General features: G+C 36.1%; 1 protein-coding gene and 1 long non-coding RNA gene across 2 annotated transcripts in view; both read left to right on the top strand.

Moving 5' to 3' along the window:
• Positions 1 to 12654, top strand: part of LOC149945612 (ATP-binding cassette sub-family C member 1-like) — a 28406-nt gene extending 15752 nt beyond the window's left edge. Inside the window, exons 3-5 of the mRNA XM_090174607.1 lie at positions 11464 to 11581; positions 11838 to 11975; positions 12628 to 12654. Of these exons, the coding sequence (XP_090030733.1) occupies positions 11464 to 11581; positions 11838 to 11959 (240 nt within the window). The 3' untranslated portion in view covers positions 11960 to 11975; positions 12628 to 12654. The remainder of the gene's footprint in view (positions 1 to 11463; positions 11582 to 11837; positions 11976 to 12627) is intronic.
• On the top strand, positions 12638 to 18187 carry LOC149945611 (uncharacterized). Its single transcript, XR_016481086.1, has 3 exons — positions 12638 to 12765; positions 15214 to 15275; positions 18073 to 18187. It is a non-coding gene; the product is annotated as an uncharacterized LOC149945611 (long non-coding RNA).
• The last annotated feature ends 4419 nt before the right edge of the window (positions 18188 to 22606 follow it).

Genomic DNA, 22606 nt, shown 5'->3' with positions numbered 1-22606 from the left:
AAATATATCATTTAGGCATAGTTTGGGTAAATTGAAATATTATTAAATTAGTTCAATTGACATTGTAGAATTATTGGTAATTCGGGAAATTATTGGTAAAGAAGAAAATGGTTGTAATTCCGGAAATTTTGGGTAATTTGGAAAATTATTCATAATTTGGGAAATAATTTGTAATTTGGAAAATTATTAGTTATTTGGGAAATAATTGGTAATTTTTGAAACTAATGGTAATTCTTGAAACTAATGGTAATTCTGGAAATTATTGGTAACTCGGGAAATTATTGGTAACTCGGGAAATTATTATCGCATTATGAGATATTTTTATCTGCCATTTTGTAAAATGGCGTCAGATTTCTATCACAGTGTAAGGGGCTTATTTTTCCGGTCAGATAATGTAATGTAGAAAATTTCACGTAAATCGACAAATAATTTCGGCAGTTATCGCATCATAAGGTATATTTATATCCACCATATTTCAAAACGGCGTCAGATTATTATTGGAAAACCCATATGTCTAATTAACTCGGGCAGATAATGAAACGTAGAAAATTTCTGATTAATCGACGAATATTTACGGAACTTATCGCACGATGAGTTTTATTGATATCCGCCATTTTCCAAAATGGTGTCGGATTTCTATAAAAATCTATAGTACGAATTCATTCGGGCAGATAATGTAACGTAGAAAATCTTAGGTTAATCGGATACAAATTACCTAACTTATTGCACCATGATTTATATTTGTATCCGCCATTTTATAAAATGGCGTCGTTTTTCTTTCGAAATCTAAAAATCTGTATACATCTTTAGATAATGTAATGTAGCAATTTTAAGATTTATCGGCGAAAATATATGGCAGTTATCACTGCATAAGTTTTACAAATATTTTGTATTATACCTAAAATTTCGACCTATTTATTCAAATTAGCTCGAGGTCACCCAAAATGGTTTTATTCCCCCCTATTTGTCCAAAGTAATCCAAAAATGTTTAATTTACTATTTTGTTTTATTTTTTTTTGAAATAATTTTTTTTTGATTTATTGAAGTTTTGCACCCTTAGAATTTGTCATTTTCGCATGTTATTTTACATAGACTTTTTCTTATTTTATGTTGTCAAAAACATTTTTGGTTGCCATGGCAAAACGGAAGCCCAGCGTAACTTTTCCCTTTAACGGGTTTCATGTTACATCTAGATCTAACAATCCCCCAACTTCGAACCAAATCGGTGAGAACCACCTCGGGTCGTCTCCTCGTAAGAAAAGTAATTTTAAAAACCATTAATTTGTAAAGATAAAATTAAAGATACAATTTCGATATAGTAGCGCTCGCGAAAAATTAAAACTAAAAAATAAACTACTGTCAAAGAAAAGTTACTCGTACCTTTGAAAGCAATAAAAACAGCGACTCACTCGCATTGAAAATTGGAAAATTAATAAATAAATAAATTATTTCGCAAACAAATTACAAAATATTTTATATTAAATAATTTGGGGGCCCATATATTAAAATTTGGAGGCCCCTTAAGACGACTTTTGGAGGTCCCTACCAAAATTTTAAGTAGGCCCAGGCCCAGGCCTACCCCGGCCTATTGCTGGCGCCGCTACTGGTGGTCTATATGATGAGTCGTTTGAAAAAGGTGTTAATATATCAGCTGTTAAGTTTTAATTATAAGACTTAACTAAATTCCTTTCCTAAATTATTATTTATAATATGGATATTACCAGGAAACTATAGAGGTATACACTTGGAATGTCTAACGTTCCATTGGGACGGTGATACGAAAGCGCGTCGAAAAAAGGCGGGGCTTAACTACGTCAAGTGTAAGACGTAACACGACATTTCAAATTCATTGGATCGAGGTTTGACGCGAAAAGAATGCGTCGTCATGGTAACAAATAGGCGATCTTCCCGCGTAAAAAGGCTTATAAAACAATGGATTTAAAAACCTCAATTTGTTATCGTACTTAATATTTTAAAGTAATTATAACGTTCTTCGCGAAAGAAGTGTAGTGATACCTAATTTCTGGTATTTGTATGGTTATAAATGAGATAATCAGGTAAGCCAATAATATAATAACCATGACTAGGTTTAATGACGAGTTTTCGTCGAATGAGGGTAGCGAGGCGCGAGAGTTTTTCTCGTGAGTTTTCCCGCTTTAAGACACGCCCATTTCTACGAGTTTCATTACGGCCGTAAAAATCTTTCAGAGACATTCCAAGTGTATACCTATATAGTTTCCTGATATTACACGTTTCAAAGTCCATTAAACCAATGTACCACCTTGCAATTAGTTTGGCGATAATTAAGCACCAAATTCTGTCCGTACGATTCAACAGTTGATATAATTTAATTGGCAACACGTTTTTTCAAACATTCAAGCATTGAGCCATTCACTGCTTTGACAAAGTGCGGGCCGATATTTTTCGTATAGCGAGTTTCTAAAACTATAACAGAGGGAAACTGTTTATTATCACATATTCCTTTACAGTAAAATTTTCACATTTTACTTCTATATAATAAAACTTGAAGGTCGTTTCGAGCTAGACCTTTTGAAGTTGTTCTAACGTTCCAGCTTAAAATGTTCCGTCTTCACCTTTCTCGCACGTGGTAATTTTGGCCAAGTTAAATGGTCGGAAATTTCTGACCAAAACCACTCTAAAGTTCCACCTCCGATTGATCCATCTTCGCCTTTCTACGTCCAAGCAATAAGTGGGTGGTGCTTTTTGAAAAGAGGGATAAATTTGTCGGCTGCGAGGGGCTAGCCACTTACTAAAAATCTGTACACCGATTACGGGAGTACAAAACACACATGGGCAAAATAGCTTCCCTCCACCCTCCATCCCTCTGCCCTCCGGAGCGAACGTACGTACTCCTTCATTCATCCATCGGCCCTCCATAACTAATATCTGCCCTCCATCCTCTACCCCTCCGCCCTCCAGAGGGTAGATATACACTCCGTCTAATACCCTCAGCACTCCAGTGAGTAGAGCTACACTCCGTCATATACCCCTCCGCCCTCCGTAGCTAAATCTGCCCTCCATCCTCCACCCCTCCGCCCTCCGGAGCGAAGATACGCACTCCGTCATTCATCCCTCCACCCTCCGTAGCTATGATCTGCCCTCCATCCTTTACCCCTCCGCCCCCCGGAGCGAAGACACACACACCGTCAATCATCCCTCTTTCCTCCAGAGTCTCGAAATGCACTCCGTCAAATTCCCCTCCGCCCTCCGGAGCGAAGATCCATCCTATGGCCTCCAAAGCGAAGATTTGCCCTCCACCCTCCGCCCTCGAGAGAGTAGATATGCACTACGTTAGAAATCAATTTAAGATTAACTCGTTGTTAATCTTAAATTGATTTCTACTAAAACCTAAAGTGTACATTGTAGTTCTTTCAAACACACTGTTCAATTGGTTGGTTTACGTTTACTACATTAAGGAGTAAGCGTTTTATAAATAATGGCTTAAGGGCCGAGAACAGACTACATTTTCTCGTGCGCGTCCTACACATGCCAATTTTTTTTGGCAAGAGACCATACAGCCACTCAAGCTAGTCAAGCTGCCAGTCAAGCTGGTCAAGCTGTCTGTCGTCAAAAGGTTGGCATGTGTAGGATGGGAGGGGTTGAAATTCGCGCACGAGAAAACGTTGTTACTATTCTAGGCCTTTAAGCTGTATGTAAGGCACTGTTTTTAACGAACACGTTCAGAGAATATCGCCGTTTGTAAACTTTACATATTACAAGGTATAACACGAATAGTCCAAGAGCCCAAGACAAAGTAAGTGACTGATACGCTACACGGTAGTCTTTGAATTACCATTACGAAGGGTAACCAAGAAATGTTTGTCTTACGGGCCGGAGTGCGGGTTTTCACCATGGCAACCAAAAACATTTTCAACAACATAAAATTCGTAGGGGATTTTACATGGGAAATCAACAGAATGTAAGGGTTCCCTCCGCCCCTCCCCCCCCCCCTTTGAATTTAAAACTTTGTAATTAACTAAAATCAAGTAAATAATGCTAAATCTCAGTAAAATTATGAAATTGCGTTTGAAATTTCACTGCTTTTTTGAAATTCCACAAATCACACGATGTTGCCTAAATTTACTAAAATGGTTGAAATTTAATGAAATTTAGAAAAAAAAAATATTAAAATTTAATTAAATGCCCAGCTTTGGAACCATTTGGAACAAAAATATTTTGTCTGATTTCAAATTTCGTGATTTTCATCGTCTTTTCGCGCCATCTAGGAACCGAAATTGGAATCTATTTTTTAATTTCATCTTATCATGAGTTTAATTACTGAATACAGCCGAATTATTTTGTTAAAGAAAGTTCGATAATGGAAGCTCCAAATATTTTAAATAGCCCAAGATGTTACTATAAAAAGCATGATTAAGGTTTATTGTTAACAAGTAAAGAGAAAAACATAATTTTAAACGTTTATAGCTCATTTAGACAACGTTAGCCCCAAGAAAGCGTGGTAACTATTTTAAAAGAAACTGCCAATTTAACTGGTAAGACGTGTCGAAGAAATAAATTTACAAAATTAAATAATTATACATACTATTTTAAATTTAAGAATGATAGGAATGTCTTACCAGTTTTTTTTTATTGTGACGGGTGGGACAATACAGTCCGCTCGTCCATTTGATTAATCAGGTGCGAGATATGTGTTCCGGCCACGCCAACGGGGGGATACTTGGGGATAGGGTTGGAACACCCGTGGCGGAAGTATGACAACCACCCGTTGGGGGATTAGTGGTAGTCCTCACACGGCCATCCACAAACTCTGCCTCCCGGACGCCAGGGATTACAGGAGTAAGCCACTACTCCCGGCTGTCTTACCATTTAAATTTGCTCGCCAACACAATTATGAAATTTAAAAATAAAGATTCCAATTTTGGTTTCTAGATGACGCTAAAAGACGATGAAAAGAGCAAAATTCGAATTTTACCGTAAAAAGGCCAAATTCAAATTTCACGCGGTGGAATGAGGCATCCTTGCGCCGATTGTACTATATATTTTGTCTTTCTTAGCCTGCAATTGACTATAGGGAAAACAGATTTAAACGTATAAAACTTAATTGAACGACTTAACCGGTGAATTTGGCTCGCTTAGGGCCAATGTAGAAATATAAATAAGCATAACGCTAAAGTAAAAGCATGTAAAAGCGACATGTTATAGGCATTCTTTGAGCCATTCAGATTGGTTTTTGCTGGTCAATATCACATGAATTATCAAAAATGCAACTTCCCAACGTCTATCCTTCAGCCAAACTGTACACCCTTATTAAAATGCCCTGTTAACCTCTGTGAAAATGGACTATCTTGGTGAGCACTGTTATATTTGCGTTAATCTAATTACTCTTGAGCCTGAGTTTAACAGTGACCAAATGAATTAAATGAGAGTCAATCAGTATTACATAAACTAATGATTTAATAAGGCTATTAACGAAAGAGATTAACATTTACTTCGAGCATTGTTACAACTTATTCATACAGCGAGGTAACAATGAGATATTCGCGCGCATTAGGGGTCCCAGGTGTAAATACACGCCCGTTTAGAAATAGCGGCGATGGTGCCATCTAGAGATCATAATCAGAACATAACAATTCCTCCCTGTTAAAATTGAAAGTTACACATCTAAGAAATTTCCAATTACTAATACCAAAAAGAACTAAATCTTTTAGTTTATATTGTTTATATAACATAACCATATGTAATTAAAAAAAACAACAATGCGTTAAAGATCTCCGTTAGTTAGAGATTAAGCTTGACAGGGCGTTTAATCATCCGACTGGATCGGCGTACCACAGATGTTGCACTTGGGTTGAACAGTCTAACGGTACTCGGACTTTCATGTTGAGTAGTTGAAGGAGTGGCAGTTGTACATGCATTTCTTCGTATAGGTGTCTTCTCAACGCCATAATTAAGTTACCATTTGATCGGGTGACTTTGGTAAACTTTTGAAACCAGGGTTTATTACCATTAGTGGTCGTGAGAGTCTAGTAGGACTATTCTGTATTGAAACAGGTAAATTGGTAGAGACTGGGTTATGTACTGCTGTTTCTATTTGAGGTAAAACACGTTCAATAACTTGGTCTAAATGTATTTTCCAAACTGCGCCTTCATCATTCTGAATGCGATAAGACAACGGTCCAGTTCGTTCGACTACTTTCCGGGGGTGTCCAGGTTGGTTTACTAGTCTGTAGTCTCGAGCGTAGACTGTATCTCCAACATTGAAATTTAGATTACGAGATGAATGAAGATCTCTTCGTAGGACTTGATTAGTTTGTTGCGCTCGGACTTGGACTAAGTCTGTTTCAAAGGTTTATCTTTAAGAAAAGATTAGCCGGAGTTTCTCCTGTTGCGGCGTGAGGGGTGTTCCGATAATTCATCAGGAAATCGTCCAAATGTCGTTGAATTGAAGTCGAAGGGTGTGAATGTTTTAGACCTCGTTTTAGGGTTTGTACAAAACGTTCAGCTTGCCCATTCGTTGAAGGATGAAATGGAGCTGAAAATACGTGTTTGATTCCGTTACCTATGGTAAACTCAACAAATTCGGAACTTGTAAAGTTAGATCCATTGTCACTGACAAGACACTCAGCGAAGCCAAATCTTGAGAATATGTTAGACATAAAATCAATGGTTCGTTCAGAGGTGGAGGACTTGGTTTTATAAACCTCTGGCCATTTCGAGTAGGCATCAACAGCTACAAAAAACATGTGATTGTGAAATGGACCAGCATAATCCACATGAACTCTTTGCAGTGCTCTATCAGCATATATACAAGGATGCAAGGTACTTTTCATTGGACTTTTGCGTAGTACTTGACATTCTGTACATGATTTTACTTGATTTTCGAGGTCATTGTCTATTCCCTTCCAATAAACGAAACTACGATCGATGGCTTTTATATTCACGATACCGGGATGGTTACGGTGAAGTTCTTCTAATACCTTTGGTCGAAACTTAGGTGGTATCACTACTCTCATTCCCCGTAATATACAACCTTGAGATACCTTAATATCTTCCCGCTTAGAGAAATAAAACTTAAGATCGACGTCCTCCTTCCTTAAATCAGGCCATCCATTCCAAGTATAATCCAATACTCGCGACAAAAGCGGATCATTGCGGGTTTCTTGCGCAATATCGTAACTTGTCATAGGCATATTGCTTAACTGATGTACATTGAAGAGCTCTGCACCATCCTCTGTTTCTGGTAACTGGGTGGATAGAGGTAAGCGAGACAAAGCGTCTGCATTTGCGTGTCCCGGGGCAGGCTTGTATTTAATCGTATAATCATGCGCGGATAGAATAACTGCCCACCGCTGTAGACGAGACGCGGCTAACGTCGGAATACCGGAATGATGTCAAAAAATTCGAGTTACTGGCTGTTGATCAGTATATAGAGTGAAATGTCTTCCGTAGAGATAAGAATGAAACTTCTTAATCCCGAAAATCAATGACAGCGCCTCTTTTTCCACTTGTGCATATTTTTGCTCCGTTTTCGTTAGCGTTCTCGACGCGAAAGCAATCGGCCGTTCGTCGCCATTGGTCATTGTATGGGCCAAAACGAAGCCAATTCCATATGGTGAAGCATCACGTGACAGAACCAGGGGTAGATCAGAATTATAATTTACCAGCACGTGATTTGAAGTTAGTTCGTTCTTCATGCTCAAAAAGGCTTCATCGCATTCTTCGGTCCAATTCCACTCTTCCGTTTTGGTCAACAGTTTACGTAAAGGTCGCAACTTCATACTGATATTTTGAATAAATTTCCCATAATAATTTACCAACCCAAGAAACGAGCGTAATTGCCTAACGTCAGTCGGTACAGGCGCATTTTTAATGGCATCAATCTTCTTGGTTGTTGGGTGTAATTCTTCAGAGTCTATAATGTGTCCTAAACACTCCAGAGTCTTGACAAAGAATCGGCACTTTTCTTGCCGTGCTCTCAAACCATAGTCTTCTAATTGTTGAAGTACCTTATCCAAATTTTCCAAATGTTCTTCGTCGGATTTACCAGAAAGGATATCATCTTGGAAATTACAGGTACCATTTAATACAGTTAAAACTTGTTCAAGTACTTTCTGGAATATGGCAGGTGAAGAGGCCACTCCATACGCTAGCCTGTTGACTTTGTATAGTCCTTTTGCTGTATTTATTGTTAACAGTTTACTGGTTTCGTCATCAACTGCGATTTGCATAAAAGCTTCACTGAGATAGAATTTAGAGAGTAGCTTTGGCCTTCCGCTAATTTCTCGAGCATTTCTTCTATGCGTGGCATAGGATACTGGTCGACTTGCAAAGATCGATTTACTGTCACTTTATAATCACCACACAGTCGAATGGAACCATCTGGCTTGACTATCGGCACTACAGGTGTAGCCCAATCACTAAAATTTACGGCAGTGATAACGTTTTCTTTTCCAAGACGTTCCAATTCTTTGTCAACCAGAGGGCGAAGAGCGTAGGCAACGTTACGAGATTTATGAAATTGAGGAAGTTCGCCATCGCGAAGGTTAAGGTGCGCTTCGAAATTCTTCATTTTCCCAACTGAAGGATCAAAAACTTTCTTGTGTTTTTCCAATATTTCTTTGAGCCTATCAGGCTGATCATTGATATTGTGTAAGTTCAATTCGGAACTTTGAAATGGGCGCAAGTTTTTCCAATCCAAAACAATTTTTCTTAACCAGTTTCTACCAAACAGTGGAACTCCATCTCCTTTTAAGATCCATAACGAACGGTAACCGGAATAACTCATAATGGTTGAACTATTTCTTTCGTATAAGTTGCAAGCTTTTTCTCAGTTGGAGTTAAAGAAATATGGCTGAAAATTTTATCGTTTACGTTTTTAGGTATTACAGACACGGATGCTCCAGTATCTAGTTCCGTCAAAAGAGTCTACTCTTCGACTTGTAATTCTATAAAAAATGGTGTATCAACGTCATGACCATGATAATTTACCGTATTCATAGTAAATATGTTCCCTCTGAAGCTGGCATCATCTTCATTTTCGGAACCTGTGTGCTTTTCTTCGCTAAGAGAATGAACATTTTTCTTATTTTTGTTTTTATCTGGCTTTGAATTGTTCGTACGGTTAGAATTATGTTTGCACATTCTTTTAATGTGGCCATGTCGTTTACATTGATTACACTGAGCACGTTTAAATCGGCAAGAGCCTTCTAAATGGTTTGTTCCTCCGCATCGAAAACAAGGCGCGTTTCCTCCGCCTCCACTACCCCATCCTTAGCGAAAATTGTCCGAGCACGACTTTTGAGCAAAGGTGCCGGAAATAGAACGAGAGGGAAAAGAGCGTCCAGAAAATCGAACGGCGTGCACGGCGCCATGTGTAGCCGATGCAAAACCGCGGAGCTCGGCAGAATCTTTAGCGACGGTTTCCATTGACGATGCTAGAAAGACAGCGGTTTCAAACGTTAAAGCACTCTCAGACAATAGGCGCTTTAAAATAGCTTCATTCGACAGGCCAGAGACAAATCTATCCCGTAGAACATCATCAAGATTTGCCCCAAAATTACACCGCACCGATAAGCGTTTGAGTTCTGCTACCAAAGCATGCACCGATTGCCCGTCCTGTTGACGGCAAGTGTTGAAGCGAAAACGTTCGGCCACTATCAAAGGCTAAAGCGATAAATGATTCTCGATGATTATCTTAAGGTCATCCAAAGGTTTCGATGAAGGCGCGTCAGGAGCGGTAAGACTACGAAGCAAAGTGTACATCTTTGGGCCTAATAAACTGAGGAAAGTCGGTACTTGCTTGGCCGCTGGTACGTCGTTTGCGAGAAAATAAAGGTCGACCCGCTCCATGTACGTAGGCCAGTCGCACGATTAAGCATCGAAGGGCTCGATGGAAACAAAGGGCGTCGAAACGGCGGGTGGAGTCGCCATTGTGTAAAGCGTTGCTGAGGGATCGTGAAAATAATCCGTCGCCAAGTTTTAGTTATATTTGCGTTAATCTAATTACTCTTGAGCCTGAGTTTAACAGTGACTAAATGATTTAAATGAGAGTCAAACAGTATTATATAAACTAATGTTTTAATAAGGCTATTAACGAAAGTGATTAACATTTACTTCGAGCATTGTTACGGCATATTCATACAGCGAGGTAATAATGAGATATTCGCGTGCATTAGGGGTCACAGGTGTAAATACACGGGCGTTTATAGATAGCGGCGATGGTGCCATCTAGAGATCATAATCAGAACATAACAAGGACAAAGCACACCCCAGCCCATCCGTGTTCTCCCGTCCATCCTCCCCATTACGCCTTTACCCTCCGTCCTCCATATTAAACTATAGCCCTCCATATTCTACCCTCCACCCTCCCGAATACGATTTAACCCCGGCGTTTTCTACCCTCCACTCTCCATTGTAACCTTGAGCCCTCCATATTCTACCCTCCACCCTCCCGAATACGATTAAACCCCTCCGTTTTCTACCCTCCGCCCTCCATTGTAACAGTGAGCCCTCCATTTTCTAACCTCCACCCTCCCGAATATGTTTTAACCCTTCCGTTTTATACCCTCAATCCTCCTCAATAAAATGCAGCCCCTCCATTTTCTGACCTCCGCCCTCTATTCTTATAACAAGAGGGATGGCTTCTACCCTCTAATCTCCGACAGACAGATATCGGAGGGTTTTCAATACAAAAATGAGTACAGCCTTTGGTAGTACTAAATCTCTAATCATTTTAGTACACCGATTACGCCAAGTGATCAGCCCCTCGATCGGCTGTTTTACTCTGCGGGGGGAGGGGGGGGGGGTAGGAATCTTTGGCATTCCAAAAGTCAAAGGCAAGATATGCTAAATTTTGCGAGCTAGGCCTAGATTTTACAACTCTATTCTATTTTTGTTAGTTCTTTTGTTATGGTCAGCTTTACGTGGCAGTTTCGAGAGTGAAGTTGGCTAAAAATCAAAAATTCAATATTCTTGAAACTGTGACCTTTTCCTTATCGTTTGGACATTGCAAATAATTAAGTTAAGAGGAACCTCCTATGGGCTACATTGCAAAAAGTGATTAAAAACTTACTACTTATTACTTTATTATTCGCGTTTTTATCACCCTTGGAAAATATGAAATCGTTCTTTTCATTTTTATTCTCAATATCATATTACTAACAAGGAAAATTCATAAAAAATTTCAGATTTTGTTACAGAAATTATAGCAACAGCTTGTAGTTTTGTAACTAAGTTACTTGTTTAAAACCATTATAAAAAAATTCGCTGGAGGACTTGAGCCTAAGGTGGAGCCTTGGGTATTAGGCAGCTGATTATTATTATTTTTATTCATAATTAATAAGAAAATAGCAGCGTAAAGAAGTCTCTCGTCCCTATAAAAGACTGAAGCGGCATGTACAAATAACGAAAAATCGCACTTTTTGTTCAATGTTTCTGATAAATTTAGTTCTAAATCATTTTTTGCTTTGATTATTTTAACAGGTTTTTTCGATCATTTTGGTTTTGATATCAGTCAGCAACATGTGGTATCACGCTGTTCGTGGACGTTGTTCTCAAGACGAACAATCGGCATATATTGTCAAAACATTGAACTTTGCAAGTATTTTTGACCGTTCAACCATTAATCCAATATATTGAAAGCGTACTTACAATACATCATCCTAATCCCCATGATTCCTAACTCAAACATTACGTAATTTATAATACCGAATAGTTCATGAGGTTTAATACCCCTTATAAAGGCTCCACTCTGATAAAACAGTGCATATTGGAGTTCCTTTCAAACCATTAAATAAAACTTCTGAATCAGCAAAATAGATATTACCTTGTACTGATATTCAAATGATTATGAATAGGGTTTATTAGTGATGTTGATAATGCTATCTCGGAAATACGGCATTCGATCATCCGGAATTCAATTCACTTTTTGGTTCTTGGCGTCAGTTGCGGCATTGCTCAGATTCACATCTCTCATTAAGGACCTACTAATTGGGGTAAGTCACTTTAAATCAAAATAAAGTTGTACAAATATTGCGCGAAGTAAGAAATATTACTATCATTTATTTAAAATATATAACAGTCAGTTTGTGCCCTTCCAATAGATCTTCCTTACTGCGCATAAAGTTCAATAACTGGGGCATCTTACAATTTGTATGACGTGGCGAGTTGTTAACTATAGTTATTTTTATAAAAATCCTCTCTAACGGTTTTACTTCCCGTTTTTATACCGCCCAAGTGGTCGCCAAGTTCTGGTAGAATAAAAATGATTGTAAGAAGAAGTCTCTGTTTAGCAGAATCTATTTTTGACTTTGACGGAGGTTCATACCCGGTTTTCATGAAATCCTGACCTTTTATTGCGCTAATAGACTTGTTAGAAAATATATTTCAAAAAACGCTGCCAGTTTTATATTTGAAATCATAAAGCTGATATTTTGATTCGCCCCACCCCCTTCGCTGCCGCATGCATTTCCATAATATACTATTTCGATCACAAGTCCACCCTTTAAGGGCACAAATCGTCTCGATTTAGTCCCTTACATCTATATAAAATTAACTTTTTTTATAAATAAAATTTAAATTGTAATTGACTCCAACTTTTGATGCTGATTTCTTGTAGTTTTAAACTAAAGCCTGTTATATTTTTAGGGCACATTAAATGATGTAACAAAGATCTTATTGAGCTCGAGTGAATACAGTTTCATAATGCTCATGTTTGTCTTATCGCTCAAATCAGACCGTAGGCCACGATATCAGCTCGGACATGAAGGCTACTCTTTGGAGAAGGTTAGTCCGAATAACTAATAAATCCGGTTATTTAAAGTTAAGAAGAAGTAGTAAAATATTCTTGACCAATTAGTTCAACATCGACGGAAATTACTGAGATTAGCGGTTTCTAGTGGATATTCTCAATATAACGCTGCCCTGTTTAAATCTCTAATTTAACTACTTTTGCGTGTTGAAATTCCCAAATTTCTATTTTGAGCTTAAACTTTTATGGGCTCAACGAAGTAACATCATTATATATTAAAGGGAATATAACCTCTGGTATTTCTGTCGCCCTCCGAGGGTTCCAATATTGTCCGCTGCCTCCCACGGCTTTTCACACCTGCGGTGCTGATTGTGAAGGGAATTAAGGAAATTGATAGGGTCTTCCACAAAGAACGCTTTGGAGGTTCTATTCCCTTTAAGCAGTAAAAATTGTCCAAAATATTTTCATTTGATCTACGGCTACAAATAAAATTTTGTCATCGAAATCTCGCCTGGTTTATGGTGTCTTTAAAATAAATACTACGAGAAAAGCAGGGACTGTATAAAAACATATTATAGCTAGCTGGCTTAGATTACAAAGTAACATAACCATTACAACATTTTCTAATTTAAGCGAAATCAATAAGATTATCTCTCCGTGTTTTGGACGATACCCAACTCACATACACATAGCTTCTGGTCCAAGAGGGCATTTCGTAGTAAACCGAGCGAGTGATATAAATATTACATTTGTAAAGCCAGAATTATTTTAAAAGAAGATTTCTAAATAACCATGAATACTTCTGCGAATGTTTCCATACCAGAGTTAATGAGAAAACCCAACTCACTTCGGGCAGGAATCTAACTTGTGATCTTAGGGTTATCATTACAATGCCACTTCCAATGGAATTCCTTTCGCAAACCCGATTAAGTTATAAGATTAATTTTATGTCTGAGTCCTGTTCATTCGTGGTCCTCGTTGGTCCAAAGGAAGTGTTGTTGGGACTGTAACTCAAAGGTCGCCAATTCGATTCCACCCAGAGTGGAGCTCATATTTATCTGATTCACCTTGGTAGGAAAAAGAACTATTTCTTGAATATTTAGAAATTTTCCAGGGAACCTTTTCCAATACGGTGTATAGCAGCACACCTTAATGTGCTTATTCCGTTTTAAGTGCATTGCGCTCGTCATATGATCTGACTCAAGAATGTAGCTAAATCATGTAATTCTTATAAATCAAGTGGATTTATTTATCTTGCCGTTTTTAATACCAAAAAGGTTCCATTGTTCTTCTGAATCGCTTATCCAGCAGCTTAAAAAGGCTCCGCGACAAATGGCCGAATCACAATAATGTGCGAATGTTGGAACCTCGTTATGTAAAAACAGTGTGATAGAGAATAAACTTTGCAATCATTTCCAAATTCATTGGTTAGGGATTATGTCCATCAGGTTTCTTTTTCGTGGCCTAAGAAATTCGCGAACACTAGGCTTAGTGTTTGCATGGTTGTTAGATATACAGGATCCGATTTAAGGTTAGTTTAAATTGGGGTTAATTAAAAACATGGTCATTTTGTTTGTCATTTGCTTGTGTTAAGTAAAATTTCTAACCTTTGGCGAACTGTTATGTTATCAATTTCTTACCTTTATCATTTTATATTCGATTGGCGGAAATTTGATTTTGTATAAATAAACATGAAAAACTATAAATATTGCATTCGCTCAATATCGTTCTATCTGGTGATTTGGATGTAGTCTATCTTTAGTTTAATATTCTAAAATATGTAAACTCATCTTTTAAGCTGTAAATACATCTTCAAAATTGTTACGTACGATTGTTTAATTTATCAATTTCAGATCAAGAATAGTGTGGAATATTACTTTTTGTAGGTGGGGTGGCGGAGTCTAGGTGGGGTGGCGGAGTCTAGGTGGGGTGGCGGAGTGGTTAGCACTTTCGCCTCGCAGCAAGAGGAGCCGGGTTCGATCCCAGCTTGTGGCACTGGGTGAACACTCGGAACAACTCCTTCTGCGTAGAGTTTGCAAGTTCTCTCCCCACTGGTTTAAGGGGTTTTTTCCCCGAGATCTTCGGTTTCCCCTTCCACAAAAACTTGTTGAGGTTAACGGTAATAGTTAGTTTAGGGAGCTGGTGGCTCGAACGCGTGGCATGCAGGGCTTGCCACCACCTTCCTACTTATTGTAACCCGGCCACCTGAATTAAAGGCTTAAAAAGTCGCTCGATGACTTAGGCCTAAGGTGGTGCCTTAGGTATTAGCCTAGCTGATTATTATTATTATTATTATTGTAGTGAAAGGATAGTTGACCAATGGAAAATGGGAAACGTTGCTCACGCATCAATTGATCAAATCTCGCAATTTCAAATTGGTCGAACGTATCTAGCGTAATTTTTGTTGTTGTCACAGTAATATTTAGATTTTACCTACCATTATTTCATTTTGGGCTAAAAATATTTGTATTTCTTTTTTTCAGTGTCATTCTCCGGAAGAGGAAGCGTCAGTATTTTCAAAGTTAGTTTATCATTGGATGAATGAGTAAGCCATATCAGACACACTAATCTATATCACGCATACTTACATTGTTAGTACGATAATAATTTAAAGGTTTTAGTTTTATGGAAAATTCTGTTAAAGAGAATATTTCCTATCAAAGAATTGGGTTAATTTAATTACCACCTCTCAGACATTTATAAACATTTTTCTAAAACTATCACGAATTTAGAGTAGGTGTTTCCTTAATCACCTCACGTTTCGAAAATGTTTTAAATAAATCTGATTTCACGTTTTGATTGTACGTTTAAAAATATAATAAAACGATAATATAGCTCTAACTTATTATATATTTATCGTAAGAAAACAAATTTTATTTAATGAATTATAAAAATATGTGTTTTCTACGAATTAACATTTTTCCACTAGTGTAAAGTGTGTTCAATAAAACGCAAAAATCATCGCAATATCGTGCATGTTCTACATCATCCCAAACTATTCAAATTGCATTGTTAATAAAATAAAATTAAAAGCCATTATCAAATAATAATGTCACAAATTTGCTTAAGTAGAGCTGCAGCTATCTGTGCTCTAAAATTTAAAGCTTGCGATTATTAGAATTTAGGTCTCGCGATAAAAGAACCAGAAACATTCGGTCGCAGAGAACACCGTCGAACATTAGTGATCCTCAGAAACTTCGTGATGCGGAGATATTAGCAGTTTGTGGTGGGAATAATGTTTGACTCTGCCAGACACTAGTTGAATTAAAAAATGGTAAATGTTTGCCATTTCTTTTCACTGATTTGGAATGTCAACTACAAAAATTGATTTATATATACTTAGAGAATGATGACTATGTTGAGAAGATTTTTAGCGTTGCTGCCATCCATCCCATAATATCAAATCAGTGCTGTGTCTCATTGGTTCCCTGAAACTGATATCTTCCAACGCATTGTACCAGACCCCGGTGTCGTTGTGCCTAACCCACTGTAAAACTCAGCTCGGATGTAAATTAGACTATGATAACCGTGGATCTTCTCAATTATTGAATATATTCTTGTTCTATTTCGTTGTCTTTTGACTATCTCTTTAGGGTCAATATCTAATTTAGATTTTAATAAAATATACCATTACCAACTACTTGAGTACTTATAAAAAAACTGTTATTTTTATTTTTCTATTTACGTACAAGTGGTAAGATCAAGGAGGTTGATCACTTCCCACAATCGGTGTACAATCTGTTAAAAAAGTCTTTGCGTGTTGGGATTTTCACACCCCAAAAGGGATTTTGTTGTCCATTAATCGACAGAGTGAAATCTTTCGAAATCTAGATTGGATTTGTGACTTTTCCGTGATTTGTGGAAAACGCTAAATAGATGTCTGCGCAAACCTGATGATTCTCTCTATTTTCACTTTACCATATGTATAGTTTCTTCAATTTTATTCGCTCAACGTAGCCCTCGGAATATTAATTTTTCCAGTGTTTTTGAAATACTGTGGACGTTAGGCGTGTTTGATGAAATAGTGGATTATACATTTTAGACTGTTTATTTCTGTCTGAAAGTCTGAGTGTCTTAAACATAACACTTCGTACCTATAAATCAATCATGCAAAATTCATTAACACCATTTGCGGTGGCGTTACGTTATTATTTAAGAAATTGTCAAAAATGATATTTTTCATTTCCGGGTGAGATTTATATTTCAAAGAAGATCGAGTAATATTGAGAGTAAAATTGGTTTCATCCTTTTATCTTAAAAATAATTTGAGAAATTAAAAATAAAGTGTGAAAATCCCAACAGGCAAAGACATAAATTAAACAATGTACAAGTGAAGAGAAGCACATTGTGAAAAACTAAATGAAAAGAGACTTAAAACGGTTTTAAAATTCACAATTTATTTATTTAAAATAAGACTTGTAAAAATCCCTGAAGAAGGAGGAAGAGTTCCTCCGAAACGTTGGATTTTTAAATAAATAAATTGTGAATTTTAAAACCGTTTTAAGTCTCTTTTCATTTAAACAATGTACAATCCCGTAGCTTTTACTTTTATAAAGTGAATACTTAACTTTTTACAGATTTAGCATTAGTGCAGAGTGAAATAAGTTTCAAATGTCGATAATCGTGTACATATTTTTTAGTGCATGAGGTGCGGTGGTGGAGTGGTTTGCACTTTCGCCTCGCAGAAATAGGAGCCAGGTTCCATAACAGCTTGAAATTATTCTTTCTGCATTAAGTTTGCAAGTTTTCTCCTCACTGGTTTAAGGGGTTTCCCCGAGCTCTTCGGTTTCTCCTTTACATAAAAACTTGTAGAGGTTAACGATAATAGTTAGTGTAGGGAGCTGTTGGCTCGTTTGTCAGGAAGGGTTTGTCACCACCCTCCTAAGCAGTGTTACACGGCCCCCTGAATTAATGACTTGGATCTAAGGTGGTGCCTTGGGTATTAGCCTAGCTGAAAAAAAATAAAGATTCCATAACACGTATAAAGACACTTATGATTAAAAAGATGGCACTAATTTTAGAGAGAAAGAATATTGTAGGTTTCTTTAAACCCAGGAAATAGAATTCAAGCTCCATAGAAAAATTTGACCTTAACCACTATTTTGATCCCCATTTCTTGAAGGAATGCATTTGATCTCACATAGTCGACTAAGTCGAAACGGGTTTATATTTCGTTACGGCAGGGTTCAGTAATATCGATTTGGACTTACTGTTATCATTATCTAGTTCATCGGTGGTTCTGTTCAAATACTTCTAGTTACATTAGAAGTCGAAAATATTCTTATTACCAGTATATGAATTTCTGGTAATTTTCTTAATTTTATTTTTTTCATTAATTTTAGGGTAATTTCTCAATTCTTAAATAAAAGTTTAAAACTATCGGAGATTTGCAACTGGTGGAGTTCTCAAAGCAGTCAATATGAATTCTCAAGTGGAAAAATTACAAGCGAAGGGTAAATCCTTCCATTAAATCCAATAACCATAAAAATAAATAATTTTGATCCAGTTGCTTACATGTGTGATCGTGTACTTTGTGATATCATCGTGATATTGTGAAACGGATAGAAAATGTTTAGTTAAAATGGGAGCTAATGCGGATAGAAGCTTTAACATTCCCTATAGAAGCTCTACATACAAGTCAAAATATAATTTATTTTAAATGGCGTCAATGGAGATAATTGTGATCGAAATATATTTTGGGGAGTTTACGTGAAATTACTCCTAAACTAAAAATAGCACCCTCTTAAGAATTGGTACCATTAATATGGCCACTTTATCCTACACAACTACGCAATCAAATTTAATATCAAATATATAAATATTTTTATTTAATTTAACTCTGTTACTGATCACACTTACCACCAAAATGCGGGGCAAGTGTGATAGGGGGGTGGGGTAATTGTTATCACGTGAAATCCTTGACCAATCGCAATGAAATTACAAATTTGTTTTCATAGCTTAAAAATAATATATTTTGAAACTAAAGTACCCAGAAGCTTATATAGCTATCTAAAGCTTAACCTTTCCTTTTTTAGTAAGTTTAAATCTAGAAAATTATAAATAAAAATTTCTTATAAACCATAAATTATTTTACCAAAATTTAACATTGATTAACTGGAAATTTAAAAATAGTTTTCCAGATTAAATTTTGAAAACCTCAAATTATTAGCAAAAATACTAATTTTTCCCCAACAGGTAAAAAGATAAGCATACTACAAAATATCAAAATATGAAACCGGTTTGGCAGTTAGGAAAGAAGTTGCAGAAATTTTCTTTTGGACATAAAATATCTAAACACAAGTAGAAGAGTATAACGTTTTTTCAACTAAAAGTTTAAAAAAATAAATTTAATTTAAATTAATATTGAAAATAAACAAATTGTGTATAATTATAGGGCAACGAAAGTGACCATGCAGGGGGTAAATTATCTTATAGATAAAAAATACGACTGCGCATGCGCTATCAGCCGTAGCCTTTCCCTGTGTAGAAAAAGCAGAACCATATTTGCTGAATTTACTTTGTATAAATGCGCCTCTCTCGGTTTTTATGCAAAATCCATGCATTCTTTAGTCGCGAAAATGGCAGAGAATTACCGCGTCCAAGGCCTAATGTTTCAACCTCCATAATTGAAAATATTAGACTGGCAAATAAATTTATTCCAAAACATTGTTTAATCGAAAATATGACGTCAAACGTTCGGAAACTGACTCAGTTCTTTTCTCCATAATAAATAAATTAAGCTTAGCCTAAAATCCTGGGTTCGTTGGCGGTGAGCTAAGAAAATCGAAAAATTCGCGAATGAGATCGAAATTGCACCACGTGGCTACACCAAGGAGAATAAAGTTTCCGCGCTGTATAAAATCCTCCTTGGAAAACCAACTTACGACTTGTAGAAGAAAACATAGTTCCAAACCAAGCTCCCCCCTTCATGGCCACTTGCGTTGCCCTTTAAGTATATTTCAATTTGCATTTATCAAATATTTTATTATAATAACATTTGGGGAAATATTTGGGGGTCATCACACTTACCTCCATTGACCTATGCACATATGACCCTTCCCTGGATGCCCTACGCACGTGATTCTTTTGCTTAATGGTTAGTCCAGTCATGATTTACTCACTCGAATTGCTAGATTTTGAAATTAATCTTTCATTTTTATTTTTCTAATGAACTGAAGCAAAAATGAGGCAGACATTCGAGTAGATCATGGTCAGTTTTGAGTGTTTTCGAAATTCCTTAACTAATACATATCGTACAGAAGTCACTGGGAAACCAAAAAATTGTGAAATATCTAAGGAAATTCAGAAAACTTCGCGATATATCGATAGAAATCACAGAATCAATGTGGGAAATCAATGCGTTTTACATTAGCACAGTTCAGTGTATAAGATGAACCGCTAGGCTCCATAAAAAGGAAAAGCATTTTCTTTTGAAACGTTACATAAATGACTCGTATTTCGATTTGGCTGATAAATATAATATGTCGACCATGTTGGCGACTGACAATCTGTTTCGAAAATAATTAATAGTAGGAAAATACCTCAAAATGAACAATGCTTACCTTGTCGAATGTAGATGGCAATTTTCTATATTTAGCTGTTTAATATATCAATAATCAATATTGTTTTAGCCGATAATTTTGGGCTTAACTAAATTCGGTACTTCTGGAAATCAGTTATTACTCATTTTAATTAATATCGGGTTAAACTACGCGTACGATACAATAACCAAAAATTAATATATTTTTTTAGTGAACCTGAACTATCAACTTTATTGCGAATACTTCTGAGAAAGCATCTGTTTTATTATCTTTGGGGTTTATTTATTCTAATTATTTCAGACGCCTTATACTCAATTCAGGTCTTAAATGTGTTGTAAGTAAACTTTTGATATAATCTTAGAGCATCATCTAAAAATATCATTGTGTTTTAATTCGTGAGGATGATTTATGATTTACTGCCAGCTAGGAGCAACAAACACCAGGAGAACGCAGCTAGCCTTTAAACACGCTAACGAACGGTTGTGTACGAATTTCATTAGACGAGCGTCACGAGCCTTTACGCTGAACGTTTTACGGGCTGGGGGGAAAACAATTTCCGAATTTTTCCCTTCCGATGGCAGCAGGCGCTGAAGCGTCTAGCCAATGAAAAACGTACACAAGAAAATCCACGACTTTTGACGGGTGGCGTTCTCCTTGTGTGGGGTGTTGTGTCTGTTGCTCCTAGCTGCCAGGATCGGTAAGTTTAAGGTTGTAATTAGCCCAGCAATTACTTTAAATGGGTCGAAACCGAAAGTCTGAGTTTGAAAATTTTAATTGTCCCTTTTCCTGACTATCGTTACGTCATAAAATCGTCTGTTTTATCAACTTATTTCATTAGCTTGGGAGAATGTGAAAGTATAGATGTTGCAACAAGCGACATTATGACGTAGGTCTCTTCACAAGAAACAACTTCGCTGAGGCGATAATATAATTTCGTTTACCTCTTTGTATATTTTTAATAACTGGCTGCATAAACGAATGGCTTAAACTAGTTAAGGATCAAACTGTTCAGTACGAACCATTTCCTGTACTCAGTGCATAAAGTACCGTGGAGCTTTATCAGAGTTTTACCGCCCCCTAGAAAAATTATGCCCTAATGGTTAATAAGCCCATGCATAAGAATCATAAGTATAGTAATTAATAGTTAATTTAGTACACGTTTCAATGAAAGTTTTGTAGTGATTGTAAATCTTACGCCGCGATTCTTATTGGACAGGACGATTGAGATAATAATCCATATTCGACTTAAAAACTCCACTTACAAGGAGACGACCCGAGGTGTTACACACCGATTTTGTTCAAACTCGAGGGATTGTTAGACCTTCATGTAACTTGAAAAATCCTAAAGGGAATTTATTCAATGGGCAACGGTTTTGCCATGGCAACGAAAAATGTTTTTGACAACATAATATTTAAATTTTCCCATTGAAAATAACATGGGATTTTGACCGATTCCTAGGGTCCCCCCTTTGAAAAATTTTAAAAAAATTAAAAAAATTTAAAATACCAAAATTATAAAAAAATTATAAAAATTGACGAAAAAATCAAAATTGATCACCTTTTGATCAATTTGGACCAAATGGGTGACAATGAACCGATATGGCTAAAATTGGAAAAAAATATGATGAAAAAATAAAAAAAATTCAAACATTGAAAAATATTTAAAAATTGAATAAAATAATTTTTTTTCAAAATTGAAAAAAAAAATTGAAAATTATTAAATTGATCAAAAACAGTAGTTTCGATCCAAATTCATAGGAATTGACAGAAATTTATAAGTTGTGTAAAATTTGATTAATGTATAGATAAATTGCGTTTTTTTTAAAACAAAGTATTTATTTTGATCAAACTTGACCAAAATTGGAAAATAATAGATCTAAATTAGCCCAATTTTTAAGATTTGTAAAAATTATTCCGTCAATTCCTATGAATTTTGATCGTTTTGGATCGAAACTATTGATTTTGATAAAACATTTTAGTGTTATTAACATTTTTCAATTTTGAAAAAAAAATATTTCAAACAATTTTGAGATAGTTGGTCGAATTTAGTTTATTTTTATATAATTTTTACAAAACTTTAAAATTGGGTTAATTTAAATCTATTATTTTCCAATTTTGGTCAAGTTTGATCAAATTTACCAAAATAAATACTTTGTTTTTAAAAAAATCGCAATTTATCTATACATTAATCCAATTTTACACAACTTATAAATTTCCGTCAATTCCTATGAATTTGGATCAATACTACTGTTTTTGATCAATATTTTTTCAATTCTATATATTTTTTTCAATTTTGAAAAAAAAATTATTTTAATCAATTTTTAAATTTTCTCCC

This window comes from Leiobunum rupestre, chromosome 5 (assembly GCF_980474605.1).
Source record: "Leiobunum rupestre chromosome 5, qqLeiRupe1.1.hap1, whole genome shotgun sequence".
In the NCBI taxonomy this organism is placed as follows: Eukaryota; Metazoa; Arthropoda; class Arachnida; order Opiliones; family Sclerosomatidae; genus Leiobunum; species Leiobunum rupestre.
This window is presented reverse-complemented; position numbering and strand designations above follow the sequence as displayed.